Source organism: Ochotona curzoniae, unplaced genomic scaffold (genome assembly GCF_017591425.1).
Source record: "Ochotona curzoniae isolate NIBS_2020 unplaced genomic scaffold, NIBS_Ocur_1.0 contig_3819, whole genome shotgun sequence".
Classification (NCBI taxonomy): Eukaryota; Metazoa; Chordata; class Mammalia; order Lagomorpha; family Ochotonidae; genus Ochotona; species Ochotona curzoniae.
The window spans coordinates 9,109,710-9,135,759 of record NW_024466004.1 but is presented as its reverse complement, the minus strand read 5'-3'; the positions used below and the strand labels follow the sequence as shown (position 1 = coordinate 9,135,759).

General features: G+C 52.5%; 1 protein-coding gene across 1 annotated transcript; it reads right to left on the bottom strand.

Annotated features, from left to right (window-relative positions):
• Positions 1-415: 415 nt before the first annotated feature.
• On the bottom strand, positions 416-15,620 carry CAPN11 (calpain 11). The gene is made up of 21 exons (XM_040982984.1): positions 15,390-15,620; positions 14,975-15,044; positions 11,886-12,004; positions 11,027-11,160; positions 10,735-10,903; positions 7,619-7,702; positions 7,445-7,530; positions 7,104-7,178; positions 6,630-6,790; positions 6,207-6,385; positions 4,428-4,439; positions 3,911-4,122; positions 3,576-3,615; positions 3,411-3,476; positions 3,266-3,323; positions 3,074-3,138; positions 1,937-2,005; positions 1,468-1,546; positions 1,251-1,367; positions 833-891; positions 416-704 (listed from the first exon to the last, which is right to left on the bottom strand). Exons 1-21 carry the CDS (start codon positions 15,615-15,617, stop codon positions 678-680), a joined length of 2,109 nt encoding a protein of 702 aa, XP_040838918.1. The 5' UTR covers positions 15,618-15,620; the 3' UTR covers positions 416-677.
• Positions 15,621-26,050: the final 10,430 nt, after the last annotated feature.

Genomic DNA, 26,050 nt, shown 5'->3' with positions numbered 1-26,050 from the left:
CGACCTACTGTGTCCACACCTCCTGCTGTGCCCATGGCACCCTGCCACAGCCAGTGAGTGCCAGCAGCATGCCTGAGTTATAGTGACAGCCACACATCTGTAAATGCTGTCCAGAAGTGGGGCTCTAAACCTAGGCCCACAGCGGTGGGATCCCCTCCTTGATGGTGGCCAGGGATGGCAGCGGGGGGCAGGGACCTTCTACCCCTGGCCCACGTCTTCCTGTCCTAGATACACAGAAACACGGAAGCCAGCACACGTGTTTATTTTGACAGTGTCCGTGGGGTAGGGGATGGCAGGTGTGGGAGGATCAGAAAGTGTTTGAGGAACAGGAAGTGGGTGGCGAGCTCCCTTCCCCCATTCTTAGCATCCCTGGCCATGGAGACACCAGGAAAGCATCAGTTTATTTTTAGTTTGCACATTTTATTATTTTACATTATATGTATCTAGAGAGGAATGGAGACTGTGAAGTTGGTCTAGCCACTCAAAAGCTTGGCTGGGCAAACTGGGAGGATGAGAGAGGTAGACGTGGGTGGGGTGGGCGGTGTTCTAGGCCTTTTTCATTGGCAGAGAATGTAGAGCTGAGAGTGGGAGAGCAGCAGTGCCCCCCTGCTCAGCCAGCCCCTTTTGTTGGGGGAGGCAGTGGCGGGCATGCAGGGAGTTAGGTTCTGGCTGTGTCACTATCCCCACATGATGGTCTGCAGCCACTGCATAGAGAGAAGCAGATTGCAGGAAGTGAAGAGGTGGCAGGGACAGAGGAAGAGGAATGTCAGCGGAGGAGTGCGGCTGGGAGAAGCCAGGAGTGCCCAACCAGCTGCTCCCCAGCCCAACGCACCTGCTGCAGGTTCACGCGAATGTGGCCAGTGTTCTGGGGATCCATAGTGAGGAAGAACGCTGCAGGAGCAAGGGGCTGGGTGCTGAGAGCTGAGTCAGTGAGCCAAGAGACCTTCCCTCCCCACCCGCCCCACAACTAGGGAGAATGTCACAGAGGGTAGAAGCAGCATCTTGCTGCTCCCCGAGGCAGCTCAAGCACCCCTGGTTTCCAGGAAATGACAACCACAACTCTCAACAGCTCTGTGGTATGTCAGGCCCCAGCTCTGAGCAAACACTGGCTGGGAGAGGAGTCCTGCACCTCTGTACCCTCTTAGGGGTGTGATACTGGAGCAGCACCGGTCCACGGCAGAAAGAGGGGAGGGATGGGAGAGGGCCGGAATCCTGGCCTGGCCAGGGCAGCTGGCAGATGACTGACTCACTGAACATGGCCTTCAGCTTCAGGAAACAGCTGATGAAACTGTTAAAATCCACAATCATGTTGTCATCCGCATACCTCGCCACCAGCACCTGCATCACCTTGTTGTTCAGCTTGATGCCTGACACACACAGGACCAAGGATAGGGAGAGGCTAGGCTTCTAGCCGCTGGCCCCACCACCCTCCCCAGCCCCAAAGCCCCACTCTTGACCCTTGGCCACCTGCTTTCTCAATTGCCAAGCGCATCTCATAGGAGTTCAAGGTCCCTGAGTGGTCCTGGTCACACTCTTGGAAGATGTCCTGAAGGGGCAGACAGGTTGGATAGGATAGCCACGTATAGGGCCGTGTGGTACAAATCATAAATTCTTCAGTACAGCTGGCTTATGACAGCTACTTGGACCCTGGACACCCACCCCAGCTGCCTGTGCCCTTCCTACCCTGTGACTAAGTGAGTGCTAACTGAAAGCACAGCTGGGGGGTTCTGGACATTTTCTGCCAAATCCCTGGGCTATAGTGGCTAGTTAGCATTTTGGCCAACTGGTATACTTGTACTTCAGCCATCCTTGTGTGTATTGGGTACTGGTGGCAGGAGATTGGTCGGGAGCTGCAGTTCTGGTTCTATCCTTACTGGTTCCCACCCTCCCCAAGATCTTGGCCCTCCCTGCAGACTTCCCCACCAGTGCCCTTTACCGTCCATTTCTTGATCTTTTTCCACAGAATCTGGAACTCCAGAATCCCCAGCTTGCCTGAGTAGTCTTTCTGGGGGAGCAGGATGGTCAAGGATAGCCAAGAAGGGAACAAAGCATGTCTGGTGGGAAGTAAGGGAGCAGAGGCATACAGCAGGGTGGGGGACACAAATGCAGCTTCCTGTTTGACAGAAGCTGGAAGGACTGCATCTTGTAAATTTTTTTTTAGAACAATATTTACTCTCTGGGGCCAGCATGATGGCACAGTTAAGCCAGGGCCTGTGATGCAAGCATCCCAGTTCAAGCCCCAGCGTCTCTGCCCCTCATCCAACTCCTTGCTGTTGTACCCAGGGAAGGCAGCAGAGGACAGCTCAAGTGCCTGGACCCCTGCATCTACATGGGAGATCTGCATGGATTTCTAGGCTCCTGGCTCCAGTCTGACCCATCCCTGGTTATTGCAGCCTTCTGAGGAATAAAGCAATGGGGGGAAGCTCCTGCTCTCTTTCTCTGTCACTTTGTCTTTCAAATCAAACTTTTAAAAATATTTATTTATTTTTATTGCAAAGTCAGCTATACAGAGTAGGAGAGACAAAGAGGAAGATCTTCTGTTCGATGATTCACACCCCAGATGTGAATCACCCCAGGTGACTGCAATGGACAGTGCTATGCCAATCAGAAGCCAAGAGCCAGGAACTTCCTCCAGGTCTCCCACGAGGGTGCAGGAACCCAAGGCTTTGGGCCATCCTAGGCTGTTTTCCCAGGCCACAAGCAGGGAACTGGATGGGAAGTGGAGCTGCTAGAATTAGAAACCAGTGCTCATATGGGATCCCAGCATATTCAAGGTGAGGACTTAAGCCGTTAGCCCATGGCACTGGGCCCTCAAATCAAATTTTTAAAGATTTTCAAGATGAAGCCAGGATCCTGGAATTCCATGCTGGTATCCCATATGGATGGCAGGGGCCTAAGCATTTGGATCACCCTCTGCTACTATCCTCCCAGGCAAGCTTGACATCTATTTGCTATCCCAAAGCCCAGTCCCCATCAGGAAACTGGGGGGGTGGCTGGCCGGACAGGGGCCAGGCTCAGGGTTGGAGGGGCCAGGAAACTGGGGGGCAGGATGATCCACTGAGCAGGAAGATACATCCATGAGGTTGATCATACAGCGGCAAGCATCCAGGCCAAACTCCTTGCTCTTGAAGTTTTTGACTGTGTGGAAAGGCAGAGGTGGGGTGAGTGACCATAGAAGAGACGGAATGGATGGAGCCCCATGACAGGAGCCAGGAGTGGTTGCACTGGGGCACATGGCTGGGGTGGCAGGGCAGAGGGCACTCACATTTCGTGGACATCTTGTTGAGTAACCTCTGTAGTTCATACACATCGATCTCACGGTCCTAGGAAGTGAGACTGTGAGCTCCTCGCCCCACAATCACCTCCCTCTGCCCTGAGCCAATGCCCACCCTGACCCTCCCCACCCTCACCTCTCCTGCTACGACCTCAAACAAATGGATGAAGTTTGGGTCCATGTCATCCCCAGAGACGTTCTCCTGGGGAGGATAGGAGCAGCACAGGGACCTAGTCCAAACACTTGCTCTATGCCTTCTGGGTGCTCTGCCCCGCCCCCAGGCTCCGAGCCGCCACATCACCTCCTGAAGCTGCTCTGCGTAGTTGACTTCATCCAGCTCCCTGGAAAAGGAATCCAAAGTCCCAGAGGTTATTGGGGCTGGGGGGAAGGGTGTATCCCTGGAACGACTCCTGAAGCAGCTAGGAACTACCTGTGGAATCTGGGATCTACCTAAGCATGGTTGTGCTTCTCCCACCTCCTCCTGCCTCAGTTTCCCCCAGGGCACTAAAGTAGGGGGAGGAGCAAGTGAAGGCACCCTGAACTTGACATCCTATAGCTCCTGGAGACACAGCTTGGAGACACAGCTCCTCCCACCGCCTCTCACTCCCATCCTTCCACCCCCACACCAGCTCTCACCAGGACTCGCTGTGCTTCTCTGTGAAGACCCGCAGCAGGAAGTCAGCATCTCTGTGCGGCTCAAAGGTGGAGGGGACGATGATGTACTCCCCGGGGGCCAGCCGGAGCTGGCTGCTCACCTCCCGGGTGTTGATGAAGATTTCAGAAAAACCGTGGTCCTGGTACTTGGTGAAAAAGTCCTTCTTCAAGTGCACATCGTGGATATTCTGAAACTACACGTGCCCTGCAGGTGGGCTATTGGACCAGCACAGGGGGGATGGGAGACAGGCTGAGCAGCATTTAGGGTAAGGGGTCACTCCCAATGGAGTCCTGGACAGCAGTCGAGTGGCAGGAATGCCTGGAGGCTCTCTGTCCTCCCCAGCTGCCACTGGGGTCAGAGGGGGCTTGGAATCCTAATCCAGTCCCCCCTCCCTCTGGGCCTTCCCCCTCTAAATCCCACCCCTTGTTCATCCACATGCAGCTGGGATTAGGGTGAGAGCCTGCCCAGGATCTGACCCCCAGTCTTCATTTTCTGTACCTCCTTTGGGACCTGGAAAACGAGGAGAGAGAAATATCAGGTCTCAGTCCTGGCACCATGACCTAGTGGCTAAAAGTCCTTGCTTTGAACGCACCAGGATCCCATATGGGCACCAGTTCTAATCCTGTAGCCCCGCTTCCCATCCAGCTCCCTGCTTGTGGCCTGGGAAAGCAGTCGATGATGGCCCAAAGCTTTGGGACCCTGCACCCGTGTGGGAGATCCAGAAGAGCTCCTGGCTCCTGGCTTCGGATTGGCTCAGCTGCATCCGTTGTGGTCACTTGTGGAGTGAATCATTGGATGGAAGATATTTCTTCCTCTCTCTATATATCTGACTTTGCAATTAAAAAAAATCTTAAAAAAAAAAAAGAAATATCAGGTCTCCAGGGTGGGCAAAGGGCTCAGTCCTGTGGAAGCGTGTGTATGTTGGTGTCTGTGTGTTGGGGGTATGTTAAGAGTGTGGGGGGCCCTGGTGGTGGCATGGAGTCTCTTGACAGCTAACAGGTCCTGGTATGAAGAATGCTTCAGCCTGCAATGTGCAGTTCACACTTTGGGCTGCCAAAGCCTAAGCTAAGGGCAGGAAACAGAGTCCCAAAAGGTGGGGTGACTTGCCTAGATTCATCCTGTTAAAAGCGGCAGACCTGTAGGGAAACCTGAGGATATGTGACCCAAATGTCATTCCCAGGAACACCTGTATCCTGGAGGAAGCTGACTGGTGAAGCGTGAACTTGAGGACTGAGGACAAGCTGAGTGAAGAAGTTAAGGTGAGCAGGGTAGCTGGGACGGTGTTCCCTCCAGAACCCCTATTGGTCTCCGAGGCTGTTTGCTAATGGCATCTGGAGGTGGAGCCTTTGGTGGGTCTTAGGATTAGATGAGGTCACAAAGGCAGGGTCCTTCGTGCTGGCATTTGCAGCTTCAGAAAAGTGGAAAGAGAGGCCTGAGTTGGCATGGGGAGGATGCCTTCCCCCAGGTCACGACCCAGCAGGAAGACCCTCACTAGGAGGTGTATTCCTGAACTTCCAGCAGCATGAGCTAAATAAATATCTTTTCTTTAGACATTGCACTGTTCCAGCGACAGAAAACAGATGGGTGCTGGTGCCCCGGGGCCAGGACCGCCAGTGCCCTTTATTATGCTCCTCTGATGGGGCTACCACAGAATCTAACCTGGTCTTATTTATGAACCTTGCATGATGTGCTATTTACAGACATGGCCGATGACCTGATACAGGGTGAGGTTGTGTCTGATATTGCTTCCTGTCGAACCCCTGAAGGCTGGACAGGGCGATGGGGGTCCTGGTGTAAAGTAGGTACTCCCTAAATCTTTACTGACTCCATGAATGGACAAATAAAGGGATTTTGCAAAGTGTGACTTGTCCTGGGATGTACCTACCAGGTGTGTGTGTCATGGGTGGGGTGACTGATGGGACACCTGGGGCAGGAGATGGTAGTCAAGTCTCTGCTTAGAAATCACCCCAGGATTGGTAAGCCTGGACAGGTGACCTCACCTCTCTGGAGACACCCAGTGTCCCTCAGGCCTTAGGAGCAATGTCCATCCGACACAAATAAGGTGCCAGGTCACCATTGTCAAGGTTAAGTCAGTTTCAGTGAGAAGAAGCTTGGCCAGTTTGGGCCTCCCAGGCTTTGTCTCAAGGACCAATGGTGTGAAGCCAGCTGGAGTGCGTCAGACTACTGTGGTGGGGGCAGTGGCCCAGGGGAGGAGAGGTCTCCAAAGGGGCAGAGGCCAGGCTAGGGGCAGGCTTGGGAGAGAGCTGGGGTACCCACCGAGAAGATGACAAAGCCAATGGTATGTAGCTGGGAGCCCTGCGGCCGCCCGTGCCGCCAATTCTTCTGCATCAGGGCCACCAGGCAGGTGCACACGACCAAGTTGTCCACTGAGTCTGCGTCAGGGTCATCCTCCTCTGGGAGAGAAATCCTGAACTGGGGGTTGGTCCAGAATGTGTCTGTGGAGAAAGCGTATCGGATCCTTGACTACACCCTTCCTAGGGTAGATCCGGAGCTGCCGCCAGCTACGCTCCCACCTCTCCCACAAGAGGGTCCATAGAACAGGCTTGAACCTTGACCTCAGCCACCCTGACCCCTATGGACTTTGTGACCCCCACTGTGTGTGTGGGTCGGGGGAGTGCTTTGGCAGTGAGCTTGTAGCCCACCTCTCCCTTCGTGCCCTGGTTGACTGTCCTCACCCACCGGGGTTATTCCTACAGCCCCCTGCGGTGCTGCCCCTGCGCCAGCTGCCCTCGTATAGAGTGGTGTGCCAGTAGCTCTTGTATTCTCCAGACAGCGCATCGGGTGTCAGACTACAAATCTCCAGGAGGGTGAAGTTCTTTAGGAAATCTTGGTAGGACATCCTGGCAGGGGTGGGGGAGGAAGCCGTCAGCTATGTGCACACACACATGCAAACATACAACATGCACACACAGCACACACTGCAAACACACACAACACATAACATACATGGACATGCAATAAAGCACACAGCGCATACATATGCACGTATAATACGACACACATACACGTACATGTACACACAGCAAAAACAGTGCCACACGACACATGTGCACACACACATGCAATATAAGCATACATACACAGTACACACTTGCACACATAGACCCTGTCCCCTAGGGCGCCCTGCAGCCTCCCAGTCCCAGCCACACTGACCAGAACTCCCCGTCCTCCTTCTTGTGCAGCAGTTCAACCTGGAGGTCAGGCGAGACTTCTTCCCACTCCCTGGCACTGGTGTGGACACAGCCAAGTGGAAGGAGAGAGATGGGGGACGGGTAGTGTTTGCTTGCTCCTGCTAGGGGCAATCCCATCCCAGAATGCAGCTCTTCCGGGGCTCCCAAGTTCGAAACAGAAGCTTGAAGGGACGACTGACCCTGGTGCTTGGCTTGTGATCCCAGATGAGACCCCAGGTGCTCCCCTGCTGACTCTGCCTTGGCCCTGGGATGTGCCACAGCGCTGGCACCCATTCCTGGCCCAGCTCAGGAGGGGGCACTTACTTGTCACTCCAGGCTCCATTCCACTCAATCCGGCCCCAGGGATTCTGCACCCGAATCAGAGTTTCTATCCTGCCTCTGTAGAGAACCTGTGGGCAGAGGGTTGGATGTCAGGGACATGGGGACTGTAGGATGTTGCAGTCCTTCTCAAGGCAGGCCACGGTGGTGGGGACTCACATCCTGGAGGCCAGTCACTGAGTAGGCGTGGCCTCTCACTAGCATCCTGTGGGTCACAGATTCCAGGTCTCTGTCACTGGTGACCTACAGAGCAGAGACAGACAGAAGGCAGGAAGGGTCTGGTCAAACGGACGGGGCACCTGAAGAATGACGAGCACTCTGTGTGGTTTAATTTTCATGAAGCTTTCTATTTCTGTAGGTTCACAAGTAGTTGTAACAAATAAGACCAGGGGCAGGGAGGATGGGCACTGTGGTGTAGTAGATTAGACCTCTCCTGTAGTGAAGGCATTCCATAGGGGTACTAGTTCATGTCCTATGGGCTCCACTTCTGATCCACTTCCCTGTAAACTGCCTGGAAAAGCAGAAGAGAATTGCCTGCAAGTTCTCAGGCCACTGCACCCATGTGGGAGACCCAGAAGAAGCTCCTGGCCCTCAGTTTTGGATTGGCTCAGTTCTAGCCTTTGTGGCCATTTAGGGAGCGAACAACAAGTGGATGGAAGGGTTTTCTTTCTGCCCTTCTCTTGCTGTAACTTTGCCTTTCAAATACAATTTTTAATTAAGTAATTGATTTTATTATTCCATGATACAGTTCAATAGGCTCTGGGGTTTTCTTTCTCCCTTTCTCAAATCCCCTCCCTCTCCCCACTGATTTCTCCTATATTATTATGATAGTATAGTCCTTCACAATTAGTCCCAAGTCCACCATTCTGCTATTTAAGTGTATCCTAACATTGTCCGCATGGACAATGGCAGAGTCCAGCATCCTATTGTCAAGATACATTCAACAGGTTCATCGCGATTCCATCTTTGATTTGTAAGTAGAGATGCAAACTGCACGTATCTTCACATTTGTATGTGATCATCTCTGCTACAGTTACTACACATCCCCTTAAACGAAAAGCCATAAAACAAAATCAACAGCAGAGAGAAAAATAGAAAATTTATAATAGCATGAAGTAGCATGCTACTGAGTGACCGATGTGTCGCTGAAGAAATGAAAAAGAGAATCAAAGATCTTCCTGAGACAAACAATGCTATCGTGTGACCTATAAGTCAGTGAGGAAATTAGTAAGAAAAACAAAAACTTGGCTTTTTGAATGAATTAAAATAAAAATAAAAAAAATCAAACCTCCTGAGATGTATCAAAAACAGTATTAAAAGGGCTATTGGCAGGCCCGGCGCGGTGGCGCAAGTGGTTAAAGGTCCTCGCCTTGCACGCCTGGGATCCCATATGGGTGCCGGTTCTAATCCCGGCAGCCCCGCTTCCCTTCCAGCTCCCTGCCTGTGGCCTGGGAAAGCAGTTGAGGACGGCCCAAAGCTTTGGGACCCTGCACCTGCGTGGGAGACCCGGAAGAGGCTCCTGGCTTCGGATCAGCATAGTATCGGCCTGTTGCGCTCACTTGGGGAGTGAATCATCGGACGGAAGCTCTTCCTCTCTGTCTCTTCTCTCTGTATATCCGCCTTTCCAATGAAAAAATAATAAAAATAAATCTTTAAAAGGGCTATTGGGGCCCGGCACAATAGCGTAGTGGTTAAGTCCTTGCCTTGCACGCGCCGGGATCCCACATGGGCGCTGGTTCTAATCCCGGCAGCCCCGCTTCCCATCCAGCTCCCTGCCTGTGGCCTGGGAAAGCAGTCGAGGATGGCCCAAAGCTTTGGGACCCAACACCCGCATGGGAGACCTGGAAGAGGCTCCTGGCTTCTGGCTTCAGATTAGCTCAGCTCCAGCCATTGTGGCCACTTGGGGAGTGAACCATCGGATGGAAAACCTTCCTCTCTATCTCTGCTCCTCTCCAATAAAAATACATAAATTTTTTTTAAAGGACTATTGGTCTTGTATTTAGCATGAAAGTTGCCTTATATCAAAGAGAACATACGATATTTGTCCTTTTGGGGTTGACTAGTTTTACTGAGCATATGGTCTCTAGTTGGGGCCATTTGGTTACAAACGGCAGAATTTTATCCTTTTTAATGACTGAGTAGTATTCCACAGGTAGCAGGCTGGTGATGTTGACATGGCCTCTCAACCTGACACAGATCTCCCCACCCCCCCAGTTTGACTGGTGTGATTTGAACACATGTTTAACCAAGACATGGGTCAGCTCTGACACTACCAACACCATCCCTACATTGTGCTGCGCTTTCCTAGCCACACCAGCCTTTTGTCACTACTCCCTTCCCCAGCCTGCCACTAACCATGAATCTGTTCTTTTGGATGATTCTGGCTCTTCCGGAATGTCCTCAGAGCAGAATTGTGCAGTTGTGAACCCTTGGAGACAGGTGTTTTAAATGTGGCTGACCCCCCTGAGCTACGTCCTGCAGGGCGCATGTCCCAACAGATGGTTCCTTCACGCTGCTGCCCTGGTACTCCTGTGGTGCATGATCACCCTGGGTTAGTTAGGCCGTTCACCTGTTGAAGACTGTCTGAGATTCTGAAGATGCCCACATCCCCCTCCAGGGTGGCCGAGTTTGATACCAGGCTCTGGCTCCTGACTCCAGCTCCTGGCCAACGCAGATCCTGGGAGACGGTGACGATGCCTCAAGGAACTGGGTTCCTGCTGCCACCCATGTGGGAGACTTGGATGTGTTGTTCTTCAGGCTGGAGTCCCAGCCCTAGTCCTACTCTTGGCTGTGCTGGATATCTGGGGAGTGAACTAGAGGATAGAGGCTCTCTCTGGCTATCTGCCTCTCAGATAACTAACTAACTAAACAAATAAATACATAAATAAACATTTTAAAGAGTAAAATTGCTGCAGGCTTTTGGAAACAGGTTTTGTGTGAACCTAAATCTTCACTGCTTTGTGATAAATGCCAAGGAATATAACTGCAGGGTTCCAGGGAAGTATCCTGGGTTTGTTTATTCAAACAATTGTTGGGCACCTCTAAGCTGCAAGAGTCTGTCTGATGTCCCCGGGACTGGCCTTGAAGGAGACAGATTCCCTGCCTCCAGGAGAAGCACACAGCCCAGCAGGCTACTTTAGGTCACAGCAACGTTAGGGAGAAAAATTGATGGCCCCCTCTGGCAAGTTAGGAGGAGTGGAGACACATCCTGAAGGCTGGGCTGAAGTCCCGCAGCTCCCTGGGGGAGCGGAGAAGCAAAGGTCCTTCCCGCTTACCTCGATGGAGCAGCCCACGAGGGAGGACCGCTCCACTGCTTTCCGCATCTGCCTCAGCAGGTCTGGAGGGGGGTTCTGCAGCTGGATGCTCTGGGCCACGCCCCCCGTGAAGTCCTCAAAGCCCTCCATGGTGCTGCCCCCGGCCAGCGCCTCATAGGAGCCATTCAGCCTGGGTGGTGGGCGCAGAGAGGCCACTGTGAGGGAAGGAGCGGATGCCCTGCCCCACCACTGCCTGAGACCTGGCAAACCCTGATCCATCCCATGCTGGGGCAGAGGGTTGGCGTAGGCTCACTTGGCGTAGGCTTTCTCCAGCAGGGCGCTCCAGAACTCCGTGTTCTGGGCCGAGTGCACGAACACCAGCTTGTCGTGTTTGGTGGGCAGCCGGTCATCTACCACCACGTCTATCCACTGCCCGAACTGCCAGAACTGCGGGCGGCAGGCAGGGAGGGTCTCAGCCTGGCACATAGGTGTGTATCCCTCTATCCTGGCAACCCAGCGCCTCATGGTGGCCGGGTCTATGCAGGCCCAGCTGCTGTCTCACTCCCCAGAAAGGCAAAGGAAAGCCTAGAACAGATCCCAGCAATATTTTGTGGCCTGGGGAGTGGCCCACATTGTTGCCAAGTTAAAGGGGCAGGTTACAAGAGGAATGGAGCAAATAACAATGTCACAATGCAACACACATACACAGATGCACACACAGGGACCTATACAGGCAGACAGGCAGACACACACATGCACATGCTCACACAAGCATAAACACAGACACATGTGTACAGACACAGCTACATACATACACACAGATGCACACATAGGTAGACACAGACACACACAAGCAGATGCACATATGGGCATACACAGATGTGCAGACACACAAAACTCACAAATACACAGACACATGCACACACAGAGATGTGAATAAAGAGAAGGGAAGATGAGAACCACAAAGTGGCAACAATAATGGGGGCTGGGAGGACAGGGTATTTACACACCAGCTTCCAAGGGTTTTTTTCCCTTGAGCAAATTTCTGTCATCCTGAGGCCCAAATCCACCCCCAGTAGATTTGAACTGAAAAGAAGGGTAAACGCCACTGCTGGCAGCTTCTCAAACACCCTGCCCTGGCTCACACGGCCCTCCTGCACCTCACCCTTTACCTGGAAGTGGAAGATGCCGGCATAGTTTTTCCGGAAGCTCTGCCCCCGGGGCACCACGCGGTATATCAGTTTGGGGCACGTGGTGAGGGCCGCAATGGCAGCCAGCAGCCAGCAGTCCCCTGAAAGCAGGAGGGAGAGGGTAGCCCCTTCCAGCAGCCTCTGTGGGGCAGTGGGTACTGGAGGAGGCAGAGCCCCTAGGAGCAGCACCTGCCCAGGGCACCTCCCCCAATCCTCCCCCTTGTAGATTGTGTTCAGGAAGGAAGCAACCCAAGAGACTGAGGCAGGGCAGGGTCTGGGGACACTATGTTAGGTGAGAGGCTCATAGATGGGAACCACATGCTTCTGGTTTTTGGAGTTTGGGAATGCGGGTTTTAAATGGTTTTCAACGTCATTTATTTTTATTTATGGGAAAGGCAGACGGAGAGTGAGAGAGATTGGAAGCATCTAGATCTTCCATCTTCTGATTTATTCTCCAAGTATCTATTGCACCTGAAGCTGGATCTGAAAGTCCACTGGGTCTCCCACATGGGGGGGCAAGGACTCAGGGACTTGACTCAGCATCAGCTGCTCCCCAGGATGCACATTGGCAGGAAGCTGATGTAGGATTCAATCCCAGGCATGCTAATAGAAAACATGGCTTGGGCCTGGCGCGGTGGACTAGTGGCTAAATTCTTCGCCTTGAACATGCCAGGATCCCACATGGGTGCCGGTTCTAATCTCGGCAGCTCCACTTCCCATCCAGCTCCCTGCTTGTGGCCTGGGAAAGCAGCAGAGGATGGCCCAAAGCTTTGGGACCCTGCATCCACACGGGAGACCAAGAAGAAGTTCCTAGCTCCGGATCGGCTCAGCTCCATCTGTTGCGGTCACTTAGGGAGTGAATCATCGGATGGAAGATCTTTCTCTCTGTCTCTTCTCCTCTCTGTATATATATCTGACTTTGCAATAAAAATAAATAAATCTTAAAAAAAAGTGGCTCGCACTGCTATATTTCACAATGCTTGTCTTCTTTTACATTTTTAATTAATGAATTAAACTCCATTGAAAGGCAAGCAGAGAGAGCCCATCTGCTGATTGACTTCGTCAAATGCCCACAGCTACCAGGTCCAGGCCAGGCTGAGGCCAGGAGGCTGGGCCTCTACACGGGTTTCCCCTGTGGTTTGCAGGAGCCAGCACCTACTGCATTAGCAGGAGATTGCAAGGAGGAGCAGTGCCAGGGATTCCTGTGTGGGATTCTGAGTGGTTTCTTAATGACTGTGCCAAATGCCTGCCCTGGGATGAGGTGTCCTGGGCTTCAGGGTATTGCTCCAACAAATCCCCTCACCTCCCACTGTGTAGCACGGCTGTGAGAACCCTAAGACATCTCTCTCTCAAGTTTCTGGTGTGTTAAGGGGGAGGACCTGGGGAGGCACTGGGTTGCTGCTTCTTGGGGCTTGGGGAAATGGGGCAGTGTACCTGGGCTGAGGTTTAGTTACAGGGACCACCTGAGCCAGAGGAGGACACGAGTCGCTTACTGCCACCTCTGCCCCTGGGGTCAGCCTTCACTGGGGGGCTGGGCAGCAGGATGGTGGCTGTGTGGACACAATGATGGATGGGGAGATGGGAGGCAGATGGGGGTGGGGAAAGGAGGACTGGGTGCCAAGGTGCTTCCAGAGTGGGAGTGGGGGTAAGGGTGGGAGCCATTCTCCCCTCCGGCAATCTAAGCCCTCTCCCCACAGAGGTTTCCTAGGCCTCGCTCTGCCCACACTTGGTCCTTCTTTCTGACCTAAGCCTGGGATCTGGAGAGGAGGCCCTGTCCAGGGGTTGTCCACACAGCCAAAGGAGGCAGGCATGAATACTCTGCAAATGCCCCCCCTTATTGGCTGCCAGGGACTGGAGTGGCTCCTGCCCCTTCACTGGTTTAATATGTCTATAGAAGGGTCAGTGGTGTGGCATAGTGAATAAAGCTTCCGCCTGCGGAGCTAGCATGCAAAATGGGCACTGGCTTGAGTCTCAGCTGCTCCACTTCTGATCCATTTCCTTGTTAATGTGCTAAAGAAAGCAGTGAAGGAAGGCACCAGTTCTTGGTCTCCTGTCACCCATACATTAGACTTGGAACAAGCCCCCTGGCTCCTGGCTGTGGTCTGGTTCTGCCTGGGATTGTTGTGGCCACTTAGGGAGTGAACAAGTGGGTGAGAGATCATTCTCTGTCTCTCTCAGTCAGGGTGCTGCCCACAGGTGGCACTAGGTGGGGGTGCCCCTGCGTGGCTCCTTTAAGACTCCTGGTCTCCTCCTGGGCCTCTCTCTTCAGGGCCCCTGGCTTTGTGGCACACAGTGTGGACACCCGAGCAGCTGCCTCTGGGCTCGGGGCTGAGGCCTCCTGCGTGTGAGGGCACCACTGGGGAAGCAGGACGGCCAGCTCCAGGCCAGGCCTCAGCAGCTGTGTTCTTCCCAAGACACCAGGCCAGACCAACCCATGCCTCAGTGCCTGACTCATGGAAAAACCCAGCAAGAAATGTTTGCTTGTGGTTTTTTGTTTTTAGGTCACTAAAGTCTTAGGTTCAGGGGTGGGAGAAGAGAGACCTGGCACAATGGCTCAATTGGCTCATCCCCCCTTGCAAGTGCCAGGATCCCATATGGGCACTGGTTTGTGTCCTGGCTGTTCCACTTCCCTTCCAGCTTCCTGCTTGTGGCCTGGGAAAGCAATTGAGGATGGCCCAAAGCCTTGGGACCCTGCACCCATGTGGGAGATCCAGAGGAGGCTCCTGGCTTCAGATTGACTCTGCTTCAGCCACTCTGGCTGTTTGAGTTGTGAGCCAGAGAGTGAAAGATCTCTGTCTCCTCTTCTCTCTGTAAATCTATATTTCCAATAAAAATAAATAGATCTTAAAAAAAAAAAAGTCCTGGGTAACTCATGTGGCAATTGATGATCAGTACTGCTCCTCAAAATAGTTTCCAGGTTCTGAGTGCAGCAGGTGGAGGAACTGGGCACTGTGCACCAGGCTTGCCGTTTCAGAAGCTGAAGCGTATGGAAGCAGAGCAGGTGGTCTGAACCTAGGATGCTCCTGTTTTCCACCCCCAGCAGTGCCCAGCTTCCCCCAGTCCCCACTCACCAAGGATGCCCTGGCAGATGTCTGTTGGCGAGATGCCGTTCATGATGAACTGAGGGTTGCTTGAGATGTCCTGCAGTAAAGGAAGCAGGGTTTCAGGGAGCACAGGACCTCCCCCCTCTTCCTCGCTAATTCAGAACAGATGTCCCTCTCAGTGTTCTAGGGCAGCGGCTGGGGACGACCAGCTTGACACTGTCACAGTTGCAGTCACGGCAAAGGTTTATGGGGGACCCCCAACCCCTTCCCCGATTTCCATCCCTAGGGTTGCCTGGGAACTTAGGCGTAAACATGTTCAGAACTGTCCCAGCTCTGATGGAAATGGAGAAGAGTGAGGGTCTGGTGGGGCAATGGAGGGCGACTGAGGAGTTGCTGCAAGTTCCCAGCCCCATAGGTCGGTGCCGCCCCTCCCAGTGCCCACCTTGGGCCGCTGCCAGACGATGCTTTGCACATATTTGGAGTTGGGGCCCAGCTCCTTGAAGCCGAGGGAGCAGGGTTCCGCAGGGAATAAGGGGTCTTCAAACAGCTCCCCTCTTCTCAGGCAGGTAGCCCGCAGCTCCTCAAAGTTCTGGTTCCCATAGCTGTGGGCGTTGTTGTGCTGGCCCACACCCTTGGCCTTGAGTCGGCTGTGGTTTATGTAAGCCACCATTCCCTTGTCGGGAAAAATGTCCTCTGCTCAAAAATAAGAAAAACAAGCCAGTTAAAAACCAGAGTCAGATGTTTTACCAAAGAGAATATCCAAATGACCAGTAATCACATGGGTAGATGCTCAACATGGTTAGTCACCAGGGAAATGCACGTTAATAACCTATTAAATGCCCGGGGGCTAAAGTCCTTGCCTTGAATATGCTGGGATCCCATATGGGCACTGGTTTCTAATCCCAGCAGCTCCACTTCCCATCCAGCTCCCTGCTTGTGGCCTGGGAAAGCAGCAGAGGATGGCCCAAAGCCTTGGGTTCCTGCATTTGCATGGGAGACCTAGAAGTCCCTGGCTCTGGATCGGCTCAGCTCCATCTGTTGCGGTCACTTGAGGAGTGAATTGTTGGATGGAAGGTCTTCCTCTCTGTCTCTCCTCCTCTCTGTAGGTCTGATTTTGCAATAAAAATGAATAAATCTTAAAAAAGTAACCTGTTAAGATTCTGTTTCACACCCATTAGGACAGCAATAATAAAAAAAGATCCTGGGGCAGTAGGCTAAACCATCCACTGCTTACCATGGAGGGTGCAGACTCGAGTTATAGCAACTCTGCTTCTGATCCAGCTCCCTGCTAATGCACTTGGGAGAGCAGTAGAAGATGGCCCAAATGTTGGCCCACCATACAGGCTACCAGGATGGAGCTTCTGGCTTCTGGCTTCTACCTGGTCCAGCCCTAACTGTTGCAGGTGCAGTGAACGAACAGAACTCTTTTCTCTGTAACTCTGCCTTTCAAATAAATACATCTTTAAAACACAAGCACATTAAAAACACAAGATAGGGCCTGGCACGATAGCATAGTGGTTAAAGTCCTCGCCTTGCATGCCTGGGATCCCATATGGACACCGGTTCTAATCCCGGCAGCTCTGTTTCCCATCCATTTCCCTGCTTATGGCCTGGGAAAGCAGTTGGGGATGACCCAAAAACCTTGGGACCCTGCACCCGCATGAGAGACCTGGAAGAAGCTCCTGGCTCCTGGCTTTGGATTGGCTCAGCTCCAGCCATTGTGGCCGCATTGGGAGTAAATCATCGGACTAAAGATCGTCCTCTCTGTCTCTCCTCCTCTCTGTGTATCTGACTTTGCAATAAATAAATAGATCTTAAAAAAAAAAACTGCATACACACACAAGACAGATCCTAAGTGTGGGTGAGGATGTGGAGGACCCAGAAGCTTCAAATGCTACTGATGGAACAGCCACTTTGGAAAGCAACCAGGCAGCTCCCCCAGTAGTTGCACACGGGGTTGCTGAGAGGGATGCCTGGAGTAGGGGTCAAGATGGCATGAGCCTGCTCCCCACGTTGGAGGGTCCAGATTCAAGTTCTGGCTCTGCCTCCTGCCAACACAGACCCTGGGAAGCAGTGGTGATGAACTCAAGTACTTGGGCCTCTGCCACCCAAGGGGGAGACGTGGGTTGAGTTTCTCGGCTCCTGGCTTCAGCCTGACCCAGGCACTTCCTGGCTGTTGTGGGTATTTGGGAAGTAAGCCAGCAGATGGATGTGCCTGTTCACTCTGTTTCCCCTCACTCTGCTGTGTCTCTCAAATAAGTAATTTTTAAAATCTGCTAGCTTAGAGTTAACCATACCGTGCAGCAATTCCTTCTCTAGGTACGTATGTCCAAGGGAAGAGGAAATCTGTCCCCACCAGGTGTGTGTGTCAGCCTCACTCAGATGCACCAACCAGGAGGAACAATCCCTTCCCAGCGGTTCAGATGGCACCTGCACTGAGATGGGACTGCCTGTTCCCTCTTTTCTCTAGGTGGGACACTGGTGTCTCTTTTGGACCTACCCAATGCACTCCCCATATTATTTTCATGGTCAGTTGCACTCTTCAGTATTTTGCTGTCCTCATCCTCTTCCATGTTGCCTGCCATGATGCTGCCTCTGGACAGGAAGTGGAACAGCTGGGACATGAACTGGTGCCCATATGGGATGCCAGCACTTGAGAGTGGAGGATTAGGGCCTAGTGCTGTAGCCTCAAAGCTAAAATCCTTGTTTTGCATGTGCCAGGATCCCATATTGGCACTGGTTCGTGTCCAGGCTGCTTCACTTCCCATCCAGCTCCCTGCTTGTGGCCCGGGAAAGCAGTGGTGGATGGCCCAATGCCTTGGGACTCTGCACCCATGTGGGAGACCTGGAGGAAGCTCCTGGCTTCAGATCAATTCAGCTCTGGTCATTGTGGCCAAGTGGGGAGTGAACGAGTAGGCAGAAAACCTTTCTTTCTGGCTCTCCTTCTCTCTGTAAATTTGCCTGTCCAAGAAAAATAAAGAATAAATCTTTAAAAAATGTACCCCCCCCAAAAAAAACCCAAAAAGAAAGTGGGGGATTAGGCTGTTGAGCCACAGCGCCAGCTCCAAGAGGTTAACTTTTGAGATGAACCTTTGGGCAGAGTGGGTGAGTGACCTCTTGCGGGGGCCTGGTGTTGAGCCCCAGCTCTGCTCCTGCTCCCAGTCTCTGCTGATACACTTTCTGGAAGGCAGCTTGTGATGGCTTTGGTCATGGGTTACTGCTACCCACATGCGAGACCCAGACTGAGTTTCTAGTTCTTGGTGTCAGCTTGACCTACCCCTGGATGTGGCAAGTGTTTGGAGAGTAAGCCAACAGACAGGAAATCTCTGTCTGCCTGGGTGTCTCTGATTCTAAAATCAATGAAAAGTTTTTGAAATTAAGAAAAAGTTGAATTTACATATCAAAAGTCATTTGATATCTCTTAGGCTGAAAGAACAGTTTCTCCATCTTTTTCGCTCCCTCTCTCCTTTCAGATTAAATAGACAAACCTCTAAAAACAGAAAGAAAAAAAAAATGCTGGGCACTAGGGCACCCCATCTTCCACCTGAGTTGGCAGGAGAGGAAAGAACCTTGTAAGGTGTTGAAGGGATGGGTGTGTTTTGACCTCAGTCAACACTGAAGAACTGGAGGTGGGGGGGAGCGAGTGGATAAAGAGATGGACCTTTCATCTCCTGGTTCATTCCTCAGATGATTGCAACAGCTCAGGCTAGACCAGGCCAAAGTTGGGAGCCCAGAGCTTCATCTGGAGGGTCCATGTGGGTGGAAAAGTGCCCCCTGCCTTCCGAAGTGCATTAGCTAGGAGTGGATTGAAGCAGAGCATCTGGGCTTGAACCAGTGCTCTGATATGGGAAGCCAGGCAGTGTTGAAAGAGGCAGCTTTTGTTGCTTATGGCCACAATGCCGGCCTTTAGCACCTTCCTTTGTAATGGCAATGGCCCTGCTGCCCCTTACGGTCACTTTTCTGCTGACCTGGGAGGCTGTGGACTCTCAAGGGTGGAGGTCAGGGCCTCCTTGTCTACTCATCACTCTCCTCGGCCTCATAAGGTGCTAGGGACCCCACCAGAGCTTCAGAAATGCTTTTAGCGAATGAATGAGCATCTGGCTCTGCATTTTGGTCAATTCCAAGCTGTGTTCTCCATGTTTTCCGGCTGTGTTCTCTTCTGCTGCCGTGCCCTTTTGTGGTGACCTTCACATCCTGCTGTGCTATCCATTTTGTTTATTCTTTTCCTCCCTAACTAGGACAGGAATTTGTGTTTCATCTGCTGCTGTATTTGGCACATAGTGGAAGCTCAGTAAGTGTTGTTTACTTACTTATTTTTTTGACAGCTGGGAGAAAGAGAGAGAGGCATACACACAGATAGAGCTTCCATCCTGTGATTCTCTCCCCAGCTACTTGCAATGGCCAAAGCTTGGAGCCTGGAATTCCAGCCAACTCTGCCATGTGAGTGACAGGAGCCCAGCTATTTGAGCCATCACCTGTTGCCTCTCTTAGAGTGTGCCTTAACAGGCAGCTGGAATGGAGAGTGAAATTGGGATTCAGATCCAGGCACTCGCACATAAGATATGGGTGTCCCACATGGAGGCCTTCTCTACTGGACTGAGCTCCAACCTGCTTACAAAGTTTTAAGTTATTTCCTGGCAGCTGTGGAAGCACAGAAGTTAGAGCTTCTAAGCTTCTCCTACAGGAAGGGGGCCCATTCACAGCCCCGTGAAGGGGCAGGTGCCACATGGCTGGCCTCTGCACTGCTCCTTTTGTTGGGAAGAACCTGGTAAATGTGTCGGGGGGTAACCACAGTAACTCGTGGGGCATTTCTGCCCAGGCTGGGCACCTAAGGGAACTGGGTCCTGGAAAGCCAGGAGTTGGGGTGTGCTTGAATAAAGGCCTGGGTCATAGCACAATGACCTTTCCAAGGTTCATTCGGAAATTACAGGGTTGTTGCGGGGATGGATCTAGGTTCTCTTGCTACCCACTCAGACAGTCCCATTGGCTTTAAGGAACAGATGGAGGAAAGACTTGGAAACTGCCCTCTGCTTCTTCCATTGAGCCTGTGGCTGACCTTGGGTCTCCTCCAGCCTCCTGCAGCAGTCACAAACGTGACAACTATCCCCAACACTTCCCCTGCACCTCACAATTACCTTTTTGGCTGTGTCTACTGCCACCATGTCCCTGCAGCAGGTGGGAAAACTGAGGCACAGGGAGGTTGGACTGCCTTGCATCATAACCCATGGTGGGCAGCAGAGGGAGGGCTCACCCCTAAGTGGGTAGATCTGTGTCCTTACCCCCCTGCTGGGTGGAGGAGGCTGGTCTTAAGGTTGAGTATAGGTCAACAGACCCTCACCCAGTCTGCTGCAGCCTGCTGCTGGCCTTCATGATGTCCCATCCCAACTATGGGGTGAAGAGAGAGGGGGTGAGGAGGGACGGAAGGATGGAGAGATAGAGAAGAGAAGGGGGAGGTAGCTGGTGCCTTGGGCTGCACTGGGGCCTGGGGCCTCAGGTGCATTTCTTTGTTGCCCTTGCCTGGGTTCCTGGCTTATAGAAAGGCGCTGCTGTATTGTAGTCTACATGCTGTATGCTATATGCCATAAGCTTTATGTGTGTAGTTTGGGATTAGTTAGCACATCATCTGGGAGAAAGGCTGGCTTTTAGATAAAGCTCAGAGGAGGTCAGCTGCTTGTCCTGAGCACCCCTGGGCTCCTAGCTCCCTCCCAAGTGCTCCATGTGTGCCCTTCTTGCTAGTGATGGTGATTTGACTCAGTCCATTGGGATCATCCCAAGGCGATCTTGGTTTTTGCTGTTGTTTAAGATTTATTTATTTTATTGGAATGGTAGATTTACACAGACAGGAGGAGATGCAGAGAGATTTTCCATCCACTGGTTCACTCCCCAAATGGCTGAAATGACTAGGGACAAGCCAATTTGAATCCAGGAGCCAGGATCCTCTGTATCTCCCACATAGGTGCAGGATCCCAAGGCCAGCAGGTGGGTGCTCCCAGCACTCAGCAGGGAATGAAGCCAGTGATGGGCTGAAGCCCATGTGGGAGACCACGATGGAGTTCCTGATTCCTTGCTTCACTCTGATTATCTGGGGAGTGAACCAGTGACTAGATGTCTCTCTCCCTAACCCCCACCCCTCTTTCTAACTCTGCTTTTCACACAGATAAAAAGCTTAAAATAACACATGGGACTTGTGCTGTGGCTCAACAGCCTAATCCTCCACCCTGTGTGCCAGCATCCCACATAGGTGCTGGTTCGTATCCTGGCTGGTTTACTTCCCATCCAGCTTTCTGTTTATGGTCTGGGAAAGCAGAAGAGGATGGCTTAAGTCCTTGAAACCTTGCATGTATGTGGAAGAAAGCTCATCTCAGGCCATCTGGGGAGTGAACTAGAGGATGGAAGATCTTTCTCTTGTTTCTCCTTCTCTCTTTAAGGTCTACCTTTCCAACAAAAATAATGTCTTCAAAACAACAGCAACACATACACAAAGCCTGTACATTCCATCACTAGGATCTATCTGAGCTTGTGGCTCAGTCCCAAGGACCTCCAGGGCCATGCAGGCCACTGCAGGCACCACAGAGCACAACCTTGCACTGGGCAGTAGTCCTAAGCCCAGCAATGTGGGCCTGGCCCTGGGGCTGCCTGAGGCAGGATCAGAAAGACAGGCAAGGAGCCTGTTAAAGTAAGATGGCTGAACAGGAAGTTTTCTGTTCTGGGGGCATATCCTATGTCCCCCATCAGACTGGGAGTCGCCCTGAGGGTGGGGGCTACAGCGTTCTCTCAGGTTAGGGATCTGCAAGGATCTTGTTTGCCCCACTAGACCTATGGTGTGTGTGTGTATGTGTGGGTGTTTTATTGAATTGTATTTTTTGAAAATTCAGATCAGATTTAGAGAGGAGAGTAGAGAAAAGTTCCATCCATTGTTTCATTCTCCAAATGGTTGGAGATGAATTGACCTGAAGCCAGGAGCCAGGAGCTTCTTCTAGATCTCCCACTTGGGTTCTCTGCTGCTTTCCCTAGGTCATAAGCAGGGAGCTGGATGTGAAGTAGAGCAACTGGGACATGAACCAGTACCCACATGGGGTCCTGGTGTGTGCAAAGTGAGAATTTAGCCATTGAGCTATTGTGCCAGGCCCTATTTTCTGCTTTGTATTGACAAAAACTGTAGATATGTGTCACGTGCTTCATGGTGCTTTGAAACTTGTACCCGCTGGCTCCTGACTCACACATGCCTTACCTCACATACTTACCTTTTGTTTATTTTTGTGGCAAGAGCACTTATGGGTCTACAGTCAGTGATTTTCCAAATTCAATACATGGCTCTCAGGAGCCCCATGTCTGTGTGGACAGTCTGATTTCCAGAGCCAGGAGGGAACTGGGATTGTCTCAGGAAATGGATAAAGAACCAGGAGTGGGCATGGGGCCTCCCTGCCAGGCATAAGCTTTGGGGGATCAGGTGCACAGTGAGGGCCTGGGGCTGGGAGGCAGGGACTGCAGGTTGACGGCCCCGGCGGCCCTTTTTAGGGAGCCAGCTCCAACCACCCCGACTGACAGTGAAGGGCAGGGCTGAGCCCTTTTGCTGGTCAAGGTTGCTTCCCTCCAACCTGGCCCACCCCCTGCCAACTCTCCTCATTGGAGCTAACTCCACTTGACCAGCCTAGACACCAGCTCTCTCCCCTAGCATCCTTTTGAGTCCAGCGTCAGGCCTGCCCTGGACTGAGGGCCTTGTGGGAGGTTTTCTCTGTTCCCCGAGGTTGACTCCCTTCTGTGGTAGTTGGCCCATCCCCTGTCCAGATCCTCCCAGGCTCAGGGTTTCCTGCCCTGTGTCCTGCCAGCAGGTCAAACCGGTGGCCACCTGTTTCTTCCCAAGCAGCCCGAGAACGAGGCCTCTGCTGTCTGTCAGGAGTGTCCATCCTGATAGAGGAAGCACAGCCCCCATACTCAAAGGACATGCCATCAGATGGGAGAATACAGTGCCTTCCCCATGGGAACAGGACAAGCTCTATTAGCACCTACCTAGGGATGAGAGCATGGTGGCGGCCAGTGCAGTGCTTGGCAGTTGAAGGATCTGGGGGCGGGGCAGGGAAGCCCTCCCCCGCCAGAACTCTGCAGTTGCAGTGGGATTCCGAGGTCAGGCCCACATTTTGATCCCTTCCTCCCTTCGCACCCACACTGGCTGTCAGCAACCCATCCCTTTCCAACCTGCCAGGCCTGACCCTCCCCCTGCCCAGCTGAGGTGCCCCCATTGTGGGGACTCAGGAGGGCTGGTTGCAGTCAGGCTCATTTACCCATCAGGGCAAGTGCAGTGCATGCCTTCCAGGAAGGGGTGATCCCTGCTAGCTGACCTTTATCTCCTGATGCCATCATTTCCAGAAGCTGCTTTTCCACCCCACACAGCATGCACTATCCTTCTAATCCTTGTGCTTGTGTCCTCCACTTTTTTTTTTTTTAAGATTTGTTTTTACTTATTTGAAAGGCAGAATTACAGAGAGGTAGGAGGAGATCTTCCAAAATGGTCTCAACATCTGGACCTGGGCTGGTCCAAAGCCAGGAGTCGGAAACACAAGTCACGTCTCTCTGGTGGGTGCAGGGCCACAAGCATTTGGGCCATTTTCTGCTCTTTTCCCTGGTGCGTTAACAGGGGACGTGGTTGGAAGGGGAGCAGTTGGGATATTGGATGCTGGTGCTGTAATGCTGGCCTCTGTCTGCCCTCCTTGTAAAGACCGTGGTCCCTAGGGGTTTGGTGCTGTGGCCTAGCGCACTACTCTTCCACACGCAGTCCTGGCATTCCTTATGGGTGAAGGTTCATGTCCTGGCTGCTCTGTTTGCAATTCAGCTTCTCTTTAACACTTGGAAAAGCAGCAGAGGATGGCTTAAGTCCTTAGGCCCCAGCATCCATGTGGGAGAACCTAAGAAGGCTTCTGGCTTCAGTTCAGCTCAGCTCCAGCTGTTGTGGCCATCTGGCAAGTGAACCAGTGAATAGCTGTCTGTGTCTCTCCTTCTCTCTGTAAATCTGCTTTTACAATGAAAGAAAAAAAGACCTTGGTCCTTGATCCCATTTGGGTGACTTCCTCTTAGTGAATTACACCTGTAATGGTGACCCCATTTCCAAACAAGGCCACATTGGTATGCACTGGGGGCTTGGCTGACTTCACCCTATCTCTTGGGGAATGGAAATCAGTGCCAAGGCTCCCACAGTCTGGCACAAACTGTCCTTAGGAGAGGCTGCAGCCAACAGCTGGGACTCCACAGCTGCTGTGGACAGGCGCTGCTGAGGTCACTCCAGTGCCCCTCATCCCCGTCTGGTGTCCAGCAGTGCCACAGCAGATGCAGGGCAGGACATTCCCACCATGTTGAGTCGGTCCCACCCCCTTCCACTCCTGATCTCAACCTTCTCCTGGAAGAGAATGTGAGTTCCTTTCTGAAGTTCTCACAGGGAGCTAACAACTTTCTATTGACATAATTCTCAATGTAGCCAAGGTCCTGCTGCCATTAGTCCCAGTTAATAGATAAGCAAAGTGAGGTCCAAAGGTAGGGATTGGGTAGCTTTCCTCAGGTCACAGAGCTGGGGATGAACCTTGATCTCTTTTGCTTCTGCTGCCCCTAGCTGTAAGAAGAGGAAGTGCAGTGGACTTAGGGCTCCATCGCCTCTGGCATCCCTCAGTGTCTTCTCAGCAAATATTTGTGAAGTGATGTGGCTGTAAACTCCTGACCTGACCAGGGGCAGGGTGCCAGGGCAGAAGGCAGGCAGAGTCCAGCTCCTCCATCACAGCCTCCCTCCCTGGCCAGGGCTCTCTGCTCTCTGGCCAGTGCCTGCAGTTTCACAGTTGTCAACACTAGAACTTGGTGGTTAAAAGAGAAAAAAAAAAAAATGAAACAAAACAGCTAGGTTTGATTTTAAATATTTTTTCAAAGTTTTTTATTTTTTATTTATCTGAAAGAGAGAGTAAGAGGCAAAGAGAAAGAGAGTCAATCTTCCATCTGCTGGTTCATTCCTTCAATGCCTGCAACAGGCCCAGTCTGAAGCCAGGAGCTGTCTGGTCTCCCACAAAGGGAGCAGGACTGAAGTACCTGAGCCATCCCGTGCTGCCTCCCAGGCTGTGCATTACTAGGGAGCTGAACCAGATGCGGAGGCAGACTCCAATAGGAGATGTGCATGTTCCGGGTGGCAGTCTAATCCTCTACACCCCAACACCTGCCCCCTTGAACTTGCTGTTGAACTTTAGGTAGGGTTAGGAGAGACAGCCTTCCTGACGGTCATGTGAGGGATCCAGAGGTTTAGTGTGATCACAGTCTGGAACTCAAGTTCATCTAGGCCACTGTGTAGACCCTGGGGGCTTGCCAGGTAAATGGCTGTGACGTGTCTACTCACACTTAGAGCAAATAGATTTTAAGATTTCTACCTGCCCATCAGCTGACACTGTGCTTTCCCACTCTGGTGGATCCCCTAACCCAGCACTTTGGGATCCCACCTGGGTGGTCCTGTCCCTCCAGACTCCAAATGTGGATATATGAACATGACTGACAGCTGGGGCCAGCAGCACTAAGGCAGAGACCTCCACTTCCGGTACCCCTGTGCCCACACGCAGTGCATAAACCTGGCCCTGTTGGCTACACCTATCATCCAAGTGGCATCTTCTATAGCCTGGGGGTGCACCTAGACATGGCTTGTGCCTGGCCGCTGCTGGCATCTGGAAACCTTTATGAGGCTCCTGTGTTTGCTCTGTCTTGTTGCCCATCTGCAGCCTTTGTGGGGAGCTGCCTCCTTGTTCCCCTACCCCTTCCTCCTCTTCAGTCTCCCCTCTGGGAGCTCCTGGACTCACTTCCCCATTTTCTGGGTGCTTGTGGTGAGCAAGGTCAGACAGGAGGATGCTCCAAGGGGCCAGAAGGGACACCTGTCATCCTCCCAGTTCCGGAGGGAGGGGTGGCTTTCTCAAGGCTGCACTGGGAGGGCCTTGTAGTGCACACCGCCTGGGGGTGAACCCAGCGGCTGGGGGTGAGGGGTTGGCTGGAGCAGTCACAGGAAATGCCTCAGGGAAGGGAAGCCTTGCAAGGCAGGGACTGGAGGTTAGTGTCCTTGCCACTCAGGCATGGGGCCCATCCTACCTG

Bases quoted from the DNA above. Each gene is read 5' to 3' on its own strand.
- CAPN11 (XM_040982984.1), bottom strand. From the start codon at position 15,617: ATGGTGGCTTACATAAACCACAGCCGACTCAAGGCCAAGGGTGTGGGC. The intron at 3,324-3,410 runs GTGAGGGTGGGG...CTCACTTCCTAG, and splicing joins TTGAGGTCGTAGCAGGAGAG to GACCGTGAGATCGATGTGTA. The intron at 705-832 runs GTGCGTTGGGCT...CTCTCTATGCAG, and splicing joins TTCGCGTGAACCTGCAGCAG to TGGCTGCAGACCATCATGTG.